General features: G+C 51.4%; 1 protein-coding gene across 1 annotated transcript in view; it reads right to left on the bottom strand.

Annotated features, from left to right (window-relative positions):
- The window catches only part of LOC119515280, a 55608-nt gene extending 42258 nt beyond the window's left edge, over positions 1-13350 (bottom strand). The window contains exon 1 of the mRNA XM_037811147.1: positions 13220-13350. Within this exon, the coding sequence (XP_037667075.1) occupies positions 13220-13297 (78 nt within the window). The 5' untranslated portion in view covers positions 13298-13350. The remainder of the gene's footprint in view (positions 1-13219) is intronic.
- Between the last annotated feature and the right edge of the window lie 6870 nt (positions 13351-20220).

Below are 20220 nucleotides of genomic sequence, written 5' to 3'. Positions count from 1 at the left end.
TCCTTTTACTCTCTCCAAAACCAGGCTGCATCTTACAATCAATGTGCTTAACTAGCATTGTGTTTTCTTTCTTGGTATCACATGGTGTGTCACAGAATGGACGGCTTCTAAAAGACAGAAGTCCTTTTAGCCTTCTCTGTGGAACCTAGAGATAAAGTAGGCTGGAAATGATCTCCTTATAGATGAGACAGAGAAACTGAACCACTGCAACTAATTTTGCTTTTGCAAACATCCAACTTAACCATCCCCAGGGTAGACGGCTCCTTCCCCGGCTGCACCCCGCAAGTTTCTGAGCAAGAGTGTGGGAGAAAACTATTCCCACCTACAACTTTACTGGGCTTTGGTATCCTTAACCCAATTTCCCCTTGATTCCCGGGTTCTGCAGCTGGCCGTGCTCCTTCTCACCTGGGACCTGTGGTGACGCAGCGAAAAGCAGTCTTGAAAAGTGGAGACCAAAGAACATCAGCTTTAGCCGTAATCACAGCTGCCAGGCACTGAGTTCCTTCTAAGTGCCAGGCCCAGCGCCCACCGCCCAGTGCCTCTCTGAGTCTTCACGCCCCCTACTTCCCCCCATTCAACAGAACTATTATGATTTTCTGCTGCTGGTGGAGTCGTTATTTCTGACTGTCAGAGCAAGAATCTTGGTCCCCAAAGTATAAACAGCAGTGCCTGTGTCTTTGGAATTCACCACCAATGAGCCAAATAAAAACAGAATGCCCGTGAGCTGACACATTTTGGGTCCCAGGACAAGTGAGATTTGGGTTTTCCTCAGGGAGGGTGTCAGCTGTTTGGCAGACATAATATACAAAAAGTTGAGCCCCCTTCCCCCATTTTGCAGATCTGAAAACTGAGGCCCTGGTGTCCCCCAGCAGGTCAATGACAGAGCCAGGATGAGAACCCAGGTGCCATCCTCACCACACCTGGCTGCTCTCCAGACCTCTCCAGGGCCCTTACCTGGGACGTGGTCCACGCACCCTGGACATGTGGCTTCCTCCACCTGCTCCGGAGTGACAGCTAGAAGCTGAGAGGAGTTTAAGTAGCCAGTGGGCCAGGCCAAGGGCTGGCCCAGGGACAGAGGGGGTGGGCAATGCCCTTAGAGACAGGAGCGGGGCCCCTGGAGCACTGGCCACTTCTGGCCAACACCGGGACAGAGGTGGGGAGGGCAGGGAAGGAGATCAGCCCTGGAGGCCTGAGGCGGATGAGGCCACAAGATCACCTGGGTCAGCAGCTTAGGCAGGGAGCTGTGACTTCCCGAAACCGCCACCAACTCACATGTGCACATGTGAGCCATGTGCCTGTGTCTATGTGTGCTTGTGTGCATGTCCACGTGTGCCTGTGTGTTGCATCTGTGTACGTGACTGTATGTGGGTTTATGTGTCTGTGGTGTCTGTGCGTACTTGTGTGTGTTTGTCTCTGAGTATGTGTGTGCCTGTGAGTCTCAGTGTGCGTGGGTGTTTTGGTCTATAACTGTGTGTGACTGTGTGTATATGGCATGGTGTGTGTGCATGCATTTGGTGTCCATAGTGTCTCTGTGTGGGTCTCTGCATGTGCTCATGTCTGTGCTTGTGCGTCTGCAGGTTCTGGGAAGAGGCCACAGCTTTCTCCTGATTCTCCAGAGCACCCTGACGGCCCCACTAGAGATTAGCTCTCTCTTCTAAGGCAACTCCCCATGGAGCCTCAGGTTTCTTAGAGGGAATCACAGTCTTGGGAAAAACTCTCAGCCCTCCTTGACCATCTCATTCCGGAGACATCGTGTTCAGTGAAATAACGCAGACCCCAAAGGACAAATATTGTATGATCTCACTGACATGAAATACTTAGAATAAGCAAATTCATAGAATCAGAAACCAGAATCCAGGTTACCAGGGGTGGGGGTGGGGTTAGGGAATGGGGAGTTAATGCTTAATCGGTACAAGGTTTCTATTTGAGTTGATGGAAAAGTTTTGGTAATAGATCATGGTGATGGTAGCACAATACTGTGAATGTAATTAACAGCACTGAAATGTGTATTTAGATGTGGTTAAAAGGGGGAATTTGGGGTTGTATATATGTTATCATAATAAAAATTAAAATAAAACAACAACATAGGACTATACAACACAAACCCTAATGTAAACCATGGAATATAGTTAACAGAATAATTATAGTATTATTATTTCATCAATCGTAACAAAGGCACTACAGTAATTCAAAGTGTTAATAATAGAGAAAAGTGGGGCACAACATATGGGAGCTCTATTTTCAGCATGATATTTCTGTAAACCCACAACTTCTCTAATAATTAAATCCTATGGGAACTCACATATTCCTGAGAGGACACTGAATTCCTGAGGAATGCTCACCTTCCCTTAGGGAACTTGTCTATTTCTGAAAGGCTTTTTCTTTGATTCTAAAGAAATTCTAAAAACAGCACGATGTTTCCTTGGAAATACTGATGTTCCAGAAGAATGTTGGCGTCTCCAAAGGTGCTGGACGACTCCTGGGAGGATTTCAGGGAATTGGCAGCATTCCTGGGGAGTCTCAATATTCCTGAGAGAATCCCAGTTCTGGCCAAGAGAAGTGCGGCCACCCCTCTGGAAACGCAAGATATTCTCCCCCCTCCCTTGGGAGCACCGCGATCCCCTCAGAGCATCCCAGGCTGGATCTGGGGTTGGAAAAGGAACAGCGCTTTAGGGGCAGGTCCCAGCTCTGCCACTGTGATCTTGGATGTGTCCCTTCTCATCTCCGTCTCAGATACCCCCGGGCACCGGCCATAGCTCCCACTCCTTGATAGAAGGGGAAGATGACTTGCAAACTGTAAAGGGTAGTCCCCACTGAAGGGGCTTTTGATGCCTTGAGGATGGTTCTTACACCAGAGTGACTCTCAGGGGACAGAGCAGGAGGAGCCAAGGCCCGAGAGGCCCAGGGGCTCAGCATGGTCATGCGGGAGCCAGTGCTGACTGAGAAGAGACCAGGGTCCTGACCCCTGCAGGCCTCTCCGAGCCCATCCCCTCTTTTCTCCCAGGCACCCAGCCTGCACCTGGGGCCCTCAGGGTGCCAGTCACGAGGTGGCCCGGGTCAGGGAGGTGAAGTGGACTGTGTGGAGAGGGCCAGCTGGCCTCCCGCCCTGCCTGCAGGCTCTTTGCGCATTTCACACCTCACTCAGCATGAGGAAGAACAGCCCAGCCCTGTGGGATGTCTCCAGGCCTGAGGGAGGGGGCAACGCAGCCAGGCTGGGCCAGGGGTGAGAGCACTCAGGCCCAAAGAGCCAGGCTGGCTCCACTCCCAAAGGCCCATGTCACACCATCTGTAAAACGGTCTGTGGGTCAGCCAGTCTGCTGGGGTTGGGGCAAAGCAGGCTGGCCAGCACCCCCAACTCCAGCCAGCTTTCCCCAGAGCTTGGACATGGAGCCTCAGTGGGCTCTCCCTTGTTCTGGCTTTTCACAGCCCTCTGGGGAATTATGCAAGGAGGTCATTTTACATCCAATTCGCAGTCGTGTTCTTATTTTCAGAGCAGCCTTTACCTGAGGGAAGGCCGAACCTTTTTGTTTTGAACTCAGTAATAGAATTTTGAAAAGCCATGCACCTCCTCACACCTTCTCTATTGAAGTATAACATATGTACATAAAGTGTACAAATCCTAACTGTACAGCTGGGAGGAATGTGTATAAAGGGAGCCTTCCTATGTAAACAGCATCCAGACAAAGAACATGACATCACCAGTAGCACAGAAGCCCCCGTGAACCCTTCCCAGTCTCTAACTCTTACCACCCCTCCACCCCCTGGAGTAATTTCTACCACCATAGATTAGGTTTGCTTGTTCTCGCTGTTACGTACTGGAATCGTGCAGTAGGTGCGCTTTCATTTTCAGGTTCCTTCACTCAGCATTACGTTTGTGAGATTCATCCATTTTGTCATATGCAGTCATTGTTCATTCTGGTGGCTGTAGAGTGTTCTGTTGTGTACATGACGGTGATGTATTTATGCGGCCTATTGTTGATGAGCATTTGGGTAGTTTGCAGTTTGGGGCTATTACAAATAGTGCTACTAAGGTGATGCCAGTGCATGCCTTTGGCTGAACATGTGTGCATGCTGCTTTGGGGTACATACATAGGAGCTGAATTGCTAGATCAGAGAGTGTGGGAATTCAGCTTTAGGAGATGCTGCCAAACAGTTTTCCATAGATGCACCGTTTTACATGCCCACAAGCAATGTATGCAAGTTCCAGCTGCTCCACAATACTACGCTTGCCAACCTCCACTCTACTCACCAACGCTTGGCATGTTCCATCCTTTTCATTTTGGCCATTCTAATGGGGGTATAGTGGTAATGCATGACCCTCACTTACTTTTAAGTTGACTTCTCAAATTTTTCAATATGAGCATATGTAGTTGCAAAATGTGTCATTTTCAGATGATTGTAATTGTTGAAATTTTGAAATAACATATATATATCATTTGACTAAAATTTACTGAACACCTACCATAAGCCAGACTCAGTGTTGGGAATGCTGTGATGAACAAAACAAAAACCTCTGCCCTCATGGAGCTGATCTAAGTGCAAATGGTGATTAGTGCTAAGGGGATAAAATAGGCAAGGCAGGGAGCATAAAGGGTTGAGAGGAAGGAGGGAGAAATTTTAGATACAGAGGTAAGAGCCTCAGTGAGAAGGCGGCTTAGCCTAAAGACTGCAAGAGCATGGCTGGAGGGCTAGAGAAACAGTGAGGAGGTCACCAAAGCCGGCAGGGGCTTAACAGTGGGGAAAAAGAACAGGAGATGATATTGGGCAGGCAAGGAGAGAGGTGAAGTCTTCTGCACCAAAAAATACGTATATTAATTAATTGTAAAAAATCTCCTTTGGTCATAAGGTGCTAAATATTTAAAATAATCTTTTTAGCTTGTCATTACAATTATTAGAGATGTACAATTTATCAAAACAAATTTTGATAATAATTAAACACAAAGTAATATTGATTTGGAACACAGACGTCTTATTGAGATGGATGGGATTTTTTTGCAATTAGTTCTTTTATCTGCGGGTTTATTTACTCATTGCTAGAATGAGGAGGCAGGGTTCAGCATCATCAGACTTAATTTTCATTTTTAGAGGCCTAAGTATTGTAAAACACATTCTGCTTATTTGTCCAGGTAAATAAGATGGAAAGAGTTTTATTAGAAGTGTTGGCACATTTCTTTAAACAATTTTCAACATATATGTCAAAAACTGGTTCCTCATGGCATTCCAGTAGATAAACGATAGTGGTCGTCATAATATTCCTCTTTTGTTGAAAGCAAATCGAAATCCACTGGGCTTGCTTCCTGGGCATCAGACAATCATTCGCTGTCCCTTTGTTGGAAGCCCTGGAGCTCTATGTACCCTGCCATGAACTGGCAGGGATTGGGGGAAAGAGAGAAAAGTCTTTCTTCTCTAAAGAGGGAAAAGGAGCGTTTGTGGAAGGGAGGGTGGGAGAGGAGGAGCAGCTCTGGAAAGGAAGGTTCTTGGCAAAGAGAGCAGAGGAACCCAGAGAATCTAGAAATGAACCCTCTGACTGACCCCATGTATATATGAACCCTTGGGACATTTTCTTGCATCCCTGCTCCCCCCACTGGGTTCACTGCCTGGTGTGGGAGATGCCTCTGTGGACTCCAGGTTTGAATCCTGAGCCTTGTATTCAGTACCAGTGGGGTCTGGGACTGATTACAGAATTTGGCTAAGCCTCAGTTTCCTCATCTGTAAAATGGGGAGGAGACGAGCAATAGAATTTTGTGAGCCATAAATGAGATAAGGAAATGAAGGGCCTGGCTGGAGGGCTTTAATAGTGCTTTGTCACCTGGTGCCATTATTATCGTCATTAACCCCTGGCTGTCTGAGAGGGGCCCCCAGGGGCACGGGACCCCTCCCCTCCTGCAACGCAATACTCTCATCTCTTTTCCTCTCAGGCTGCCCATAGACCCTTGTTTGACGAGAGGGTTCAGCTTTAATACCTCTGGGGCAACACGGAAAGCAGATTTCCAACTTCACCCCTACTCCCTCCAGTCGCTTTCAGGGGCTCTGCAGAAGTCCACTAGGGGCTGCATTTACATTTCATCCTTCATCTGTGTGGCTGCGGTCAGCCACGGAGCTCTGGACTCAGGCCAGCCTGCCTTTGAATCTTGCTCTGCCCGGTGAGGCCCCGGGTCACCTTGGGCCAGTCACCCCCGAGCTGGGCTTCCTCCTCTGTGCAGCGGGGTTAAGTGAGGACTCTGGTGATGGCCTAATGAGTCACATGCCAGGAGCTTATCACGATGCCTGGCACCAAGTAATTGCGATCTCCTGATGCTGTCATTAGTGCCAAAAGCCCAGCAGCCGAGTCAGGAGGCTGCCCTTCCCTCATGGTAGCCTTGGCAAGTCACCCCCTTCCCTGGCCTCAGTTCTCCCACCTATGAAATGGGAGCCCCGATCCCTGCTTTGCCCCACAGTTCTGGATGAAGGTCAAGTGAGATCTTAACTACAGCATGCTTTGTGACTCTCCAGTGGGGTGGGGATTTGCCCAAGTCTGGGAAGATGCATTCAGGGCTGCACCTGCAGGGCCCTGGAGAGGCGACAGCACCCCAGAGGTTCGTGGCTGCACGGGGTCCAAGGTCTATGCACAGCCTTGGCAAATACTTTCAAGCCCAAACTTGGCCCTTCAAACTCATCTTTGAATCTTTGCACGTAGAAGGTGCTCAATAAACAACCGTTGAATGAAGAATCAGATATGTGGCCCAGGATGGAGTAGAATCAGGCAGGAGCAGGACCTGAGAGACTCTTCAGGTACAGAAACCAGGGAAGGAGCTCCTGAACCAGGGCAGCCAATTAGAGGGGGCAGTGGTGGCAACACTGGGCTGAGGGATGTGGAAGGTGGGGGTGGGTGAGAGGGTGGCTCAAAGAGCTCTGAGGGTTCAGCCTGAGTAGCTGGGAGGGAGATGCAAATTCCCTGGTGGGCAGATGAATGGCACAGGTCAACAGGTGAGATGTCAACATTCAGGTCGGGCAGGAGGGAGGCAGGGCCCAGAGGGTCATCTCAGAGCTCAGAACAAGGGCTCCTTAGAACTAGGCACCCACAGCTGCCCTAGGGCAACTCCCTGGCTTGCTTTTATCAAGCCCAGGCCATGCCAGCTTCTGTATTTATCCTTTCCTGAGTCACCTCTTGCCTGGAAAGTGGCTGGGCTGGGAGTTGACAGCTGAGCTGATTCTCTGTCTCAGTGGGCTCCTACCTGAGTGCAGGGGAGAGGCAAAGACTTGTGGGATTTGTGGAATCCTTTGGAACAACCTCACAAATGGGTCAGGCCATCCTGGGTTCAGGGCTGAGCATCCGATGCCTGGGTTTAAAAATCAACTCTGTCACCTGCTTGCTGTGTGCTCCTGGCTCTCTCCAAGCCTCAGTTTCCCCAACTGCAAAACAGGGAAGGTAGACTAAAGCAATATTTCTCAAAGCATGTCCCCAATTCAGCTGCACCAGAATCACTTGTGAAGTTCATTATTCCAGCTCCCCATCTTGAGAGGTGGGGGCCTGGGGATCTGCATTTTACAGGCCGCTCTGATGACTCTCTGTCTACCAGACCCCGAGACACGGTGACGAAATGGAAGGAGTTTTGAAGTGGACTCAGGAACTTGGTCCTGACCCTACCCTGCCACTCCCAGCACCTCCCTTTGCCTCCTTGGGTTTCAGTTTCCCCATCTCAAAAATAGAACAAGTTAAACTTCAAGATGTGCAAGGGGGTAGAGGTTTGCACTTCTTGAGCACCTGCCAGGTGTCCAGCATCCCATGTTGGGGGCTTTTAGTTTGATTGTGTCATTGAACCAAGACATGGAATCTACTCCAGGATCATGTGTGCAAGGGAAAGTTGCATTCTTAGAAAACAAGCGCTGGCACCATTGGCAGGTGCCCGCATCTAATCAGAGAGCCTTCGGGGTGTGGGGGAAGAAGGCAGTAGCTGGGGGTTTACGGTGGTCCTCAATGTCTGAGCTCAGAGCCCAGTACTCGGCAATGGGGACACCTCAGGGGTTCAGCTGCAGACTCGGGTACCCACTTCACACAGGGAAGTCCTGGGAAAATGAAGTTCTAATGTCCAGTTGACCAGGCCTCTCCGGTGGTCCTGTCTCTTCCTGCAAGGCCCTGTGTGAGGCTCCAGCCTTTCCCACACCTGTCCACCTTGTCCACCTCCAGCATAGCCAATACCGGCATTGGGTTTCTCTCCTCCTCAAGAACCTTCCAAAGCTCCCCACTGCTTATAGGAGAAAACCCAAACTCCAGCCAGTCTTCCATGCCTCCATGATCTGGCACCAAGTTCCCTCTCCAGCCCCATCTCCTCCTGCTCACCTGCTCTGATTGGACCAGTGCGGGACACTGATTACGTGCTTCGACTTGGCGGGCCTGGGCTGGGGGACCTGATCAGCTCCTGGGGAGGGTGGTGGGCACGGGCGACAGCGCCCTCCGCAGCCCCCCGGGCCTGAGAAAGTGAGGCTGGAGGCAGGCCCCATTTCCTCACCTAAAATACCACTGTTAGGGGAGGCTTGCCGGAGGGAACCGCCTTTTCCCCACCCCCTTATTTTGCCCGGACACTCCCCGTTGCTAGTGCAACTTCCATCACCACCAGTGCGCATACATTGTTGCCAGACACCGTTACCGGAGCAACTCTCGCCCCTTTTCAATCAACTTCCGCGCCCTCTCAAAACCAATCCAAGCCTTTAATCTCTACAGCTACCCCGCCCTCTAAACCGCCCGTTATAAGCTTGTACTCTCCCCTAATAAACTCTCTTGGCTTCTTCACCCTAAAAGAACCGTGTCCCGCCTGTTTCTTTCTCGCCGCTCTCCATACTTTGCACGCCTACGCCGGGGACCGGGCCCAGTCCCCGGCCTCGCCCTTGCCTCCGGGAAAGAGCCCCCGCCGCCGGTACCTTCCAAGCAATCCTGAGAGCCTAGGATTTGGCAACCGGCCGCCACCTCCTCCCCCCCAGACGAGTCAACTGCGACCGCAACTGGCGCCCAACGTGGGGCCCCTGGAATTAAAAGTCCTCTCCACGCAGCGGTCCAGTAAAACCACCCGCTCGCCCGGACGCCTCTCCAGCTCCCCTTCTCCTCGCCTGCAAAGTAAGGGCCGCCTCTCCCTCGCCGCCCCGCAGAACCGCCTCTCCCTCGCCGCTCCACGTCCAGAGCCGCCTCTCCCACGCCGCTCCGCGCCCGGGCCGCTCTTCCTTTCCCGCGTTAACCTAACTCTTACCCCCGACTACCTTTCGTCTTCTCTTCCTATGTCCCCCCATTCCTCCTAACACTCTTCCTCCAGTAGCTTTCCCTCTTCCCCTCCATTACTTTGCTGTGGTCCTTTGTGTCTTTGTTTCTTTGTTTCGCGTGGTGTGCCTCTTTGCAACCGCCCCCCCCAAACTGCTCTCGCTACTAGAGGCTCCTGCCTTCTATTCTGGCCGTCTCCTTCGGCCTCGCGACCACGGTTTACCTCATTTTCTTTACTCAATAATCAACCCCCCTTTTTCTTTTCTCACTCCGCTATGGGTAATCGTCTATCTGCACGCCAAGCACCCCAAGTTCGTGCTCTGGCTGGTCTCCTAGACACACATCGCTGTAAGGTGTCTGTCCGGCAGCTGCAAGTATACTGAGACCTCCTGCTGCCCTTTAACCCATGGCTCACCACTTGCCATCTTTGAAACCCTGTTACTTATGATCGCCTTATTGATCGGGTCACCAACGCCATGGAACATGAGAGCAAGCGCTTCCCTCCCGGCTTGCTCCCCACCTTAATAACTGTCCGCTCCTGCCTTCAAGGCTCCCTCCCCCCTGATCGAGGCCCCATTAAATCCAAGGAGGCCCTATCAACCCAGTCAACAGATTCAGACAGCGATACTAATGTAGATCACGATTCGGACACAGAGTCCTTAGTCGAGCAGATTAACAACGCGCTCGAAGTAACTCCCAAAAAACAAAATAACACTGAGCCTCGCCAAGATGGCGAACTTCCTCCTCCTCCTTCTTCTTCCATCGAAGGGAGGAAGTGCTCCGGCGATGACGTCAGCCCTAAGCTGGGCCGGAAACCGCAAGCGCTTTACCCCGCCCTTTCACAGGGCGGAGCTAGTCCACCATCTTATGCCTTAGCCACTCCCACCGCACCGCCGTCTTGCGACGCTTGGGGCCTCCCACTTCCACCTCCCCCTCCGGTGAGCTCCCCCTCGGAGCCGCTACCGGCAACTGCCGCCACTCCTCCCACCCTGCCGACTAACAACCCCTGGCTGCCTTCTACACCTCAAGGCAACCCTTGGGGCAACACTCCCCCTACCCCCACTCCCGCGCCAAGCCCTCTGCAAGCGCGTCCTCCTTTCTCTCGTGCTTTTCGCTGCTTTCCTCTTAACCTTACCCCCACACCACAGAAACCGTATGACTGGTATCCCATTGACTCTGATACTATTAAGCAGCTTCGCAGGGCCGTCAAGGAAAACGGGTTAGGTAACCCATACGCTTCCCAATTACTGCAGAATATCGCCATGGACTTTTGCCTCCCCCAAGACTGGGCCTCGCTTGCCCATACCATCCTTAACCCCGGCCAGTTTGTTGATTGGCGTGCTCACTTCCAGGCGGAAGCAGCTAAGCAAAGCGAGCAAGACGCAGCCACTGGAGTCTATCATCACCCCGAAGCCTACTTAGACACAGGAGCGTTTATAAATGCATCTGCTTATATTAATGCACCCGCCACCTTTTGGCCTATCCTTTGGGGAATCGCCTTACAAGCATTTGCCAACTGCTCTGCCTGTCGGCCTAATAAATTCACCAAGCTCTTCCAGAAGCCGAGTGAGCCTTTTGCCACCTTTGTCTCCAGAGTCGAAGAAACCTGCGCTCGAAAGAATTGTCCAGCTTGTAAGGAAACAAACGGATGCTATTTTCTCCTCGTTCGTGCAAGTCCAGTACCAGCGACTCGCCACCTCTGACGCTCCCTACTCCGAGATGACAACCAACCCTCTGCGACCTCACCGCCACCGGTCAACCCGCCGACCGCGAGGCCCTTCTCGATCGCCTGAACATCGCACCAACCTCGAGCTCCAGCTTCTCTGAACCTCCAACTTTAAACCCCCCACCCTCGTCCATCCCGCAAGCAGCAAGACCCCTGTCGAGCGCCCGGGCGCCACACCAACGCCAAACTCCAGCCTCGCTGAGCCACCGTCAACCCCTTTTTCCCCTCCCCGGCCTCCCCCTTCCCTCATCCCTTAGCGGGCCTCTCCGGTAAGCTTCTTCCTTTAATTAGAAAAGAAGGGGGAAATGCAGGACACTGATTACGTGCTTTGACTTGGCGGGCCTGGGCTGGGGGACCTGATCAGCCCCTGGGGAGGGTGGTGGGCACGGGCGACAGCGCCCTCCGCAGCCCCCCGGGCCTGAGAAAGTGAGGCCGGAGGCAGGCCCCATTTCCTCACCCAAAATACCACTGTTAGGGGAGGCTTGCCGGAGGGAACCGCCTTTTCCCCACCCCCTTATCTTGCCCGGACACTCCCCGTTGCCAGTGCAACTCCCATTACCACCAGTGCGCATACATTGTTGCCAGACACCGTTACCGGAGCAACTCTCGCCCCTTTTCAATCAACTTCCGCGCCCTCTCAAAACCAATCCAAGCCTTTAACCTCTACAGCTACCCCGCCCTCTAAACCGCCCGTTATAAGCTTGTACTCTCCCCTAATAAACTCTCTTGGCTTCTTCACCCTAAAAGAACCGTGTCCCGCCTGTTCCTTTCTCGCCGCCCTCCATACTTTGCACGCCTACGCCGGGGACCGGGCCCAGTCCCCCGCCTCGCCCTCGCCTCCGGGAAAGAGCCCCCGCCGCCGGTACCCTCCAAGCAATCCTGAGAGCCTAGGATTTGGCAACCGGCCGCCACCTCCTCCCCCCCAGACGAGTCAACTGCGACCGCAGACCAGTCCGTTTTCTTTCCCCCAAAGTCTCTGGGCCTTCCTACTTCTGTACCTGAGACTCACTGTGGTGAACTGAAAGAGTGCAGGTTCTAGAGTCAAGCTCAGGGTCAAGCCCAGTTTTTCCACTTCCTTGCTGTGTGAGCTTGGGCAAGTTGCTTAGCCTCTCTGAGCCTCACATCCTAAACTGTGAAAGGAGGATACTATCCTTTATTCCCCAGGGTGGTTGTGAGGATTTCACAAGATAATCAGTGGGAAAAGCCTGGCACCACTCCTGGCACTTAGTAGACATTTGATAAATAGTGGCTCCTTTTCCTTCCATTCCCCGTCCCTTCCTCCTCCCTTCTGTCAAACCTGACCTTTAGGGGGTTTCCACGTGGAAGGTCGCTTCTCCCCCTCCTGCTTTGCCTGACCCAAAGACCAACCCCCTAACGCCAGAAGGCTCAAGGTTCTTTTACCTGAGGAACCCCTGGGCGGGGCTATGGGTGCTGCCCCCTCCAAGAATTCCCAAATGGCTTTGAGAAGACTACAGCGAGGAGCTCAGTGACAGACAGGGTGTAGGACAGGTTTTAGGAAGTTTGTACTCCAAGGGGAGGCTCTCTTCAGCTGGGCTGGTGCTGGCAGGTGAGGGCCACACTTGGAGTAGTAATGTTCCTGAAGCTAGAGGCCTGTGGAGTGGGGGAGCCGCGGGTCAGCGAGTGTGGCTCTGTGAGCTGTCCTCCCAGGTGACACCCAGGACGTGTCCCACCAAATGTATCCGTGGACAATAGAGATGCCCACCCACCCCCCACTCACCCAGGCAAAGCCAGCACAAGAAAGCACACACTCTCCTCGGCCCTCCTCTCCTCTGCCAGCTGCTTGTTACCACCCAGAGGAACCCCCCCCCCCAACAACAACCCACACCGTCACCCACCCACCAGCTGGAAGACATCATCCTAATGATGGAGCTTCACCAACAGGTCCCTTGCAGACACACTGCCTCCCCACCCCCAACACAAAACCACCCCATTCCTCCCCGGAGCAGCGCCTAGATCACCAGACACATCGAATTTGTGTGGGTGGCTTTCAAACCTCAAATCTCCTCCGTGCCCACCACGCCCTGCGGTGCTGCCATTGCTGTCCCTGCTCAATGCCTCCGTCTAAACCCACCGCCAGCTCGGGACGAAGAAGAGCTGCTGATGAGGTATCGACCTGCGTGTACCCTGCAAACAGGCCCCCCAAACCGCCCAACAGACCCCGCGAACAACCCCCCTCCTCTTGCCCCCACCCCATGCTGCCCTTGTAAAGCCGGCTTGCCACGCCCCGGCCAAGCGCCACCTACGGGCACCAAAAACTCCTCGCTGCCGTCAGGTGCGGGGAGCCACCGCCGGGTCACCGTCCACCAGGAAATTGCTGCCATTGCAGCTAGCGCTCAGCGCACCTCCCCTGAGGGCCGGAGCCAGGGCACCCCGCACTCCTGCGCCGCCGCGGCAGGTAGCCTTGCGCAGTGCGCCGCCCCGCACAGCGCCCGCGCCGCTCCGCCCACCTCTGCTGCGCTCGGCGCCCACGCTCCCCACAGCTTCCCCTCCTGTCCCGCCTGCTTCGCTCCGGGAGCCTCCCCGGTCGTCACAGCACCCCAGAGGCCAAGAGGCCCCCAGCGACCCCGGCGGTGTAGGCGTCATTATCGTCAGCAACTTCTCTTCACATCCTCCCAAGTCCAGGAAACCTTGAAACAGCAAAACGTTTTAAAACGTCAACACCTTGCAAGTAGCTAGTGTGTGCTCATTTGCTCCCTTTTTCCACTCTACCCTGGGTACCTGTTTCAGTAAAACAAGTCAGGTTTCTCCTGCCTCCTTTTCCAGCACTTGGTTTGGGATCACTTCCCACCAGCCTGTGAGCTCCATCAGGGCCAGGGTTGCCCTCAGCCCTGCTCCCCATGTGAACATGCAGAGCGGCCTCTCAGTGCCTACTTCTGGAAGGATTGAGTAAGTGGATCCTTTACACCTGCAAGGCCCTTATGAGAAAGGCTGTTTCTTCCCGGGTGCTTGGCTGTGCTTACGTTATCCTATTCTTACAGGTCGTAAGGGTCCATCTCCCTACTGAACCCCAAGGCCCCAGAGGCCAGGGATCCTGGATGAGTCGTCTCTGTCCCCGGCAAGACCCCGTTCAGAGCCTGACCTGGAGCTGATGCTAATCAATACCTGTGACCAAATGAAAAAGGGAGTGTGGACGGACCTCTCTGTCTGTGATAGGCTGGGTTTCTTTTCACCTGGACATCAAGAAGAGGACAGCCCCGTACAGGCCCAGCAGGTTACACCGTCCAGAACATTTCAGCTCTAATTCCCTGCAGAGGAGATTCCCCATCCATCACTGACAGCCACGAAGGGGAAAACCAGAGGCCCTGAGCCCCAAGGGGAGTGGGGAAGGGTAGAAAAGAAACTTTGGAAAGGGCAATGGGGCAGACATTAAAGATGAGGCACAAAGCTCAGAGATGGTGTTCTGGTTTGCTAATGCTGCTGGAATGCAAAACACCAGAAATGGATTGGCTTTTATAAAGGGGGTTTATTTGGTTATAAGGTTACAGTCTTAAGGCCATAAAGTGTCCAAGGCAAGGCATCAACAATTGTGTGCCTTCACTGGAGGATGGCCAATGGCCTCTGGAAAACCTCTGTTAGCTGGGAAGGCACATGGCTGGTGTCTGCTCCAAGTTCTGGTTTCAAAATGGCTTTCTCCCAGGACGTTCCTCTCTAGGCCGCAGCTCCTCTTCAAAATGTCACTCTCAGTTGCTCTTGGGGTGTTTGTCCTCTCTTGGCTTCTCCGGAGCAAGAGTCTACTTTCAACTGCTGTCTTCAAACTGCCTCTCATCTGCAGCTACTCTCTCAGCTTCTGTGCATTCTTCAAAGTGTCCCTCTTGGCTGTAGCAAGCTCGCTCCTTCTGTCTGAGCTTATATAGTGCTTCAGTAAACTCATCAAGGCCCATGCTGAATGGGCGGGGCCACCCCTCCATGGAAATTATCCAGTGAAAGATCTCGCCCTCAATCGAGTGATCATATCTCCATGGAAACATCCAATCAAAAGTCTCCAACCCAATCAACACTAATACATTTCCTGCCCACACAAGACTGCATCGAAGATAATGGCATTTTGGGGGACATAATACATCCAAACCAGCACAGATGGGGTCACTGAGGGGAAGTTGGAACAGCCTGTGGCCTCCCATCAGAGGGAGAGAGTGGTCCTTCAGCCCCTCTCACAGCCTTGGATGAAACCAGCAGTAACTTTTCAACATGCTGGGGACCTTTTGTTATTGTCTTCACTCCCCCACTCCCCCACCCATTTTTTTTTTTTTTTTTTTTCGCCAAGTTTGGTTAAATGAGTGTCCTCTCTGTGCCTGGCTTTGGACTGGACATCAACCCACTGGATGTTTAACTAGGGTGATCATACACACCTGTTGGACAGGTGTGTCCTGGCGTAGGCTGGCTGTCCAGTATAATTATTTTTGTCCACTCTCACAAACCACCCTGGGGTGAACATCCTTACACCTTCAGATTTGCTCACCTCCCCACTACCCACCTTTCCTAGGGACCTAATGGTACATTAAAGATGACCACAATTTCTTTGTCACTCATCCCAGTCACAGGTTGGAGTCTGTTTCCTCTCTCCTTGAACCTGGGCTGGCCTTATGAGTTGTTCTGACCAATATAACACAGTTGTTGTGACACTACCTAACCTCCAAGGCTGGGCCTTAAGAAACTTGCAGCTTTCTCCTTTGCCATTGTGGAACCCCACCTCCATGCTGCGAGGAAGCCCAAGCAAACTTGTAGGGCCCTTGAGAAGTGAGGACCCCCCGGCCAACAGCTGCGGCTCAGTGTCCAGCCGGTGGCCAGACCAACTACCAGCCACGTGAGTGAAGCCACTTCAGACCTTCTAGCCACCCTAATCCCCAAGTCAACACCACGTGAAGTAGACATGAACTCACAGAAGAAGAATAAATCACAAATTGTTGATTTATTTAAGACAGTAAAATCTGAGGTCATTAGTGATGCAAAACTGAAACAGCGTTTCCTAGGAATCCCCAGTCCCAGAGGCAACTGTATTAAGTAAACCAGCATCCCCTGTACTGTGCTTCCATCAGGAGATGCCCTTCTCCTTTCTGAACCTCACATGCCTTATCTGAAGAATGGGAGGACTGGACTGGAACAGGACTTTTTCAACATTGAAAGAGTGGGGTTGAAGGCCAGGGTGGTGAAGCCAGTCAGGAACGAAGCGATCAACTTCAGGAGGCAGTAGGGTCCCTCTCGGGACTTCACGACATTGTGACCAGGCCCTGATGAGTTGTCATTTTGATGCCACAGACATTTCAACACTCAGGCCTATTGTATGACCCTAAAAGCAAATAAAACTACCAACTTTTAAAGAATGATCAGCTGTGCAGCCAAAGCAGTGCTTGGAGGGAAATTTGTGACTGTAAATGCCTACATTAAAAAAGAATAAATATCTCAAATCAATAACCCACCCTTCATAAACTGGGGGAAAAGGAGCAAATAAACCCAAAGCAAGAGGAAAGAAGGAAATAATAAAGATTAGAGTGGAAATAAATGAAATGGAGAATAGAAACATAATAGTGAAAATCAGCAAAACCAAAAATTGGTTCTTTTAAAATAATCAACAAAATTGACAAAGCTTTTACTAGGAAAACCAAGAAAAAAGGAGAAAAGATTTAAATTCCTGAAATTAGGATCAAATGAGGGGACATCACTGCTGACCTACAGAAATAAAAAAGAATTATGAGGGAATACTACTAATGAGCACAGGGCTTCTTTTAGAGGGGACTAAAATGTTCTAAAATTGGATTGTGGCAATGGTTTCATAACTATGAATATAATAAAAAACACTGAATTTTGTGCTTTGAAAGGGTGAACCGTATGGTATGTAAATTACATCTCAACAAAGCTGTTCCAAAAAGCTGTCAGGTGATATGCCCCCTTACTCCATTCCTAAATTCCAAACTTGTAAAGAACCTAAACTTTGTTTCTAAAGAGACTCAGGGTTAAATTCCAACTGGTCCAGTTATCAGCTGTGAGATTTGGGGCAAATCTCACCTTATTGGGTCTCAGTTTCCGCATCTATTAAGTGGGGGTGGACAGATTTAAACAGCTGTTCGTTTGGTTTTGTCTTTGCCAGTTCGGAATGTGGTGATGGGTTGTCCCACTTCATCATGAGTGGAGGGAGCTGGGTGGTCCGAAGCCCGAATCATCAGGCCGGGTGTTGAGAACCCTCCCTTGAACGGGCAGCTCGGATCCCACCATGCCTCACTGCTGGGCAGTGTCAGAGGTTCAGGCATTCTAGCCACCTGTCATCCTTTGGCCCTTCAACTCCACGCTCTACCCAAATTCAACTCCACCCGGTTTCTAGTGGATTCAGCCCCATCTCTCTCTCCTTCCTTTCTTTCTCAAATCCTTCCTTTTTTTTTTTTTTTTCAAGAATTCCTAAGCATGTCCTCTGATTTCTGAGAAATCACAGGTGACGGAAAGTAAAATTCGTTGCTCATAACCCAAAATTTCAAAGGAAAAATAGTTTTAAAAATCCTCTAAAAAACCGAATGGCAGAATAAATTAAACAGATTGAAGGTGTTTTGATGTTTGGTGGGAAGTGGGGCCTCCAGAGGAACGTGTAGGAGGGCCCTAGAGGGCTTCCCCACCCACCTCCGTGGAGGATGGGGGAGAGGTGGGGCCGGAGAAGTGAGGATGCAGGGGCAGGGCCTTGTGGGCGGTGGTAAAGAGTCTGGAGTTTGCTCTGGTGCCATGAAAAGCCACGGAAGAACTTGACACAGGGGAAGGGAGGGAATGGATTTGCATTTTGAAAAACCCAAACCTTAGGCCAGTGAGTGGCGAATGCATAGTAGTGACAGGAGTAGAAGAGAAGGAACCAGTGAGGAGGCTGAGCAGTTGTCCGGGGAGAAATGATGGGAGTGGGTAGAGATAGAGACAAATGGATGAACGCCTGAGTGTTTACAGGACGTGACCCTAACACAGCAGAGAAGGGAGGAGGCAGCTGCGACAGGGCCCCAGTGGCCCGGGAATCAGTGGGCTCCATTCCCAGAGACCACCCACCAAGGTGAGCCTTCCTCCCCTCCAGCCCTTCCCAGAGCAGGCAGTTCAGGAAGTCCCGCCTCCCTCCTCTCTGATTCTCTCCACAAGGGCATAAAGTTTAGGTCCTACTAGGGACTCCAGTGTCCAGAGGGGAAAGGGGGATGGACTGACTGTGAAGGCTCCCAGAGGGGTCTCTAGAGGGGCCTTCCTTGAGCACCCACTTGGACCTCCACCACCTCGCCTCCAGATGTCTCTCACCGTTTACTCCCTTTATAGCCTTCAAGGCAATCTCAAAATAGCCTCTTTGTTCATTTACTTATTTACTGTCTGTCTCATGTACTAGAATCTAAGCTTCATTGGGCAGGAAGCTCTATTTTCAACTGAGGAATTCCCAGTGCCTAAAACATTAGTAGACGTGGAATGAATGAATGGATGAATGAATGAATGATGCAACCAGGTATCCAATATTGAACCAGAGAACCTAACAGTTTAGCTCCCTGATGTTGAAATGAATGAAAACAAGCAAGACATGAAACAGTCTGTTTTTAAAAATCATAGGGAGGGAAAAAATCTTTTAATTATGGAAAAAGGATTTGAATATTTCTTAACCCATCAAGGCTAAGAGCTAGGATCAAATAAGTCTCCTAAAATTGCCAGAAATGTGCCTTGTGGCTCTTAACATAATGGTGGGACTGCCTTGGGAGCAGCCCCCATCTCTGCTCTGGAAAGGCTGCCCTGGGCACTCTCTTGGCCAAAAGACATGCCAAGTGCCCTCCTTGTCCTTGGGTTGTCAGGGGCAAAGACTCCAAAAACTCACACTTTAGGAACTAGCCAACACTGTTACTAATGACAGCTGGCACATATTGAGCACTTACTGTGTACTGTCTCTGTGCTAAGCACCTCAGCGGGCGAAGAATCTCATTTAATTCTCACTCTTGCATTGTAAAGTAGTTATTATTGTTATCCATTTTATAGATGGGAAACTGAAGTTCAGAAAGTTGCGAAAGTCACATAGCCACCAAGGGACAGAGTTGCGATTTGAACCCCATCCTCCTAACTTCAAAACTCTTGCTCTTTTAATGACCTTCTGATGCCAGGGTGGAGATTCACGACATACAAAGCCCGTCCTACTGGCAGGGATCACTGAGTGACTGTTGTTTGTATGAAGAGATTGGCTATTTCCCTTGCTGCCCCAGCTGGGTTCCCAGAAGCCTTGGGGTGGGGGTTGAGAGAGCAGTTCTCTGAGTGGATGAGAGCATGGCCGGGGTCTAGTTCTTATTGAATGCACAGACATTGGGCTTTATTTCTAGAAGCCAAGGCATGCTCATTTTATTTCTGGAAATGAAGGCATGCTCATTTTCTGGCTGCTGGATCTGTACCATCCTGGGTTTGGATCCCAGGGTAAAAGCTGTCCATTATTTGTGCAAAATCTGTTTGGCAGCAGGAGCCACACTCCCCCTCATCTACCTCTCCAGTCTCCACCTACCCAGGAAGACATGGAGGGTGTAGAAGACATTTCTTGTGCTCACTGATATATCCAGCTTTCCTCCCCTTCCTGGGCATAGAAAAGGATTACACGTTCCCACCTTTTGAGGGCAGATAGGGTCATGTGACTTGCTTTGGCCAATGAAATGTGAGCAGAAATGATGTGCCTCTCTTCCCGGTAGAAGCATTGAAGGGCTGGTGCATGGTTCTCCGTGCTCTCTTTCCTCTGGGGACTGTATACTTTGGAGCCAAATTCAGCATGAAGTGACCCCCAGCAACTTGTGAGGGGCAGCAGGGTGCTGGATGGTTGGGGCTCTGGAGCTAAGCTCTCAGGGTTCAAACTCCAGCTCTGTCACTTCCCAACTGTGTGACTTTGGGCAAGTCACCGTATTTCTCAGTGCCTCGGTTTCTGCATCTGTGAAATAGGGACCCGATAACTAGCGCATGGGGCTGCCATGAGGGTTAATGAGCCTAAGTCCCAAAGCCTCACTGCAGGGCTTGGCGGGTAGTGAGTGTACAGCAAACATGAGCTCTCAAGAGCAGAAAGAGTTTTTTGGGGGGTTGGGGTTTTTTTGATACCCTTTCCCCTCTGACCTTGGACCTGGGATACACACATCCACCCTTCTGGACCTGAGCAAGTCACAAGCTGGGAAAACAAAAAGGGGAAGGAGAGGGGGCAACTGAAAGCTAGAAAGGAGAGGAGACCCCTACCCCCTGGCAGTGTGGGTCTCACGGTTTTGAGTTTGTTGCTCCTGGGTCCTGGCCT

The sequence above is a fragment of the Choloepus didactylus genome, chromosome 19 (genome assembly GCF_015220235.1).
Source record: "Choloepus didactylus isolate mChoDid1 chromosome 19, mChoDid1.pri, whole genome shotgun sequence".
Classification (NCBI taxonomy): domain Eukaryota; kingdom Metazoa; phylum Chordata; class Mammalia; order Pilosa; family Megalonychidae; genus Choloepus; species Choloepus didactylus.
Note: the sequence above shows the minus strand (reverse complement) of the source record. Positions and strands in the feature narration are given on the sequence as shown.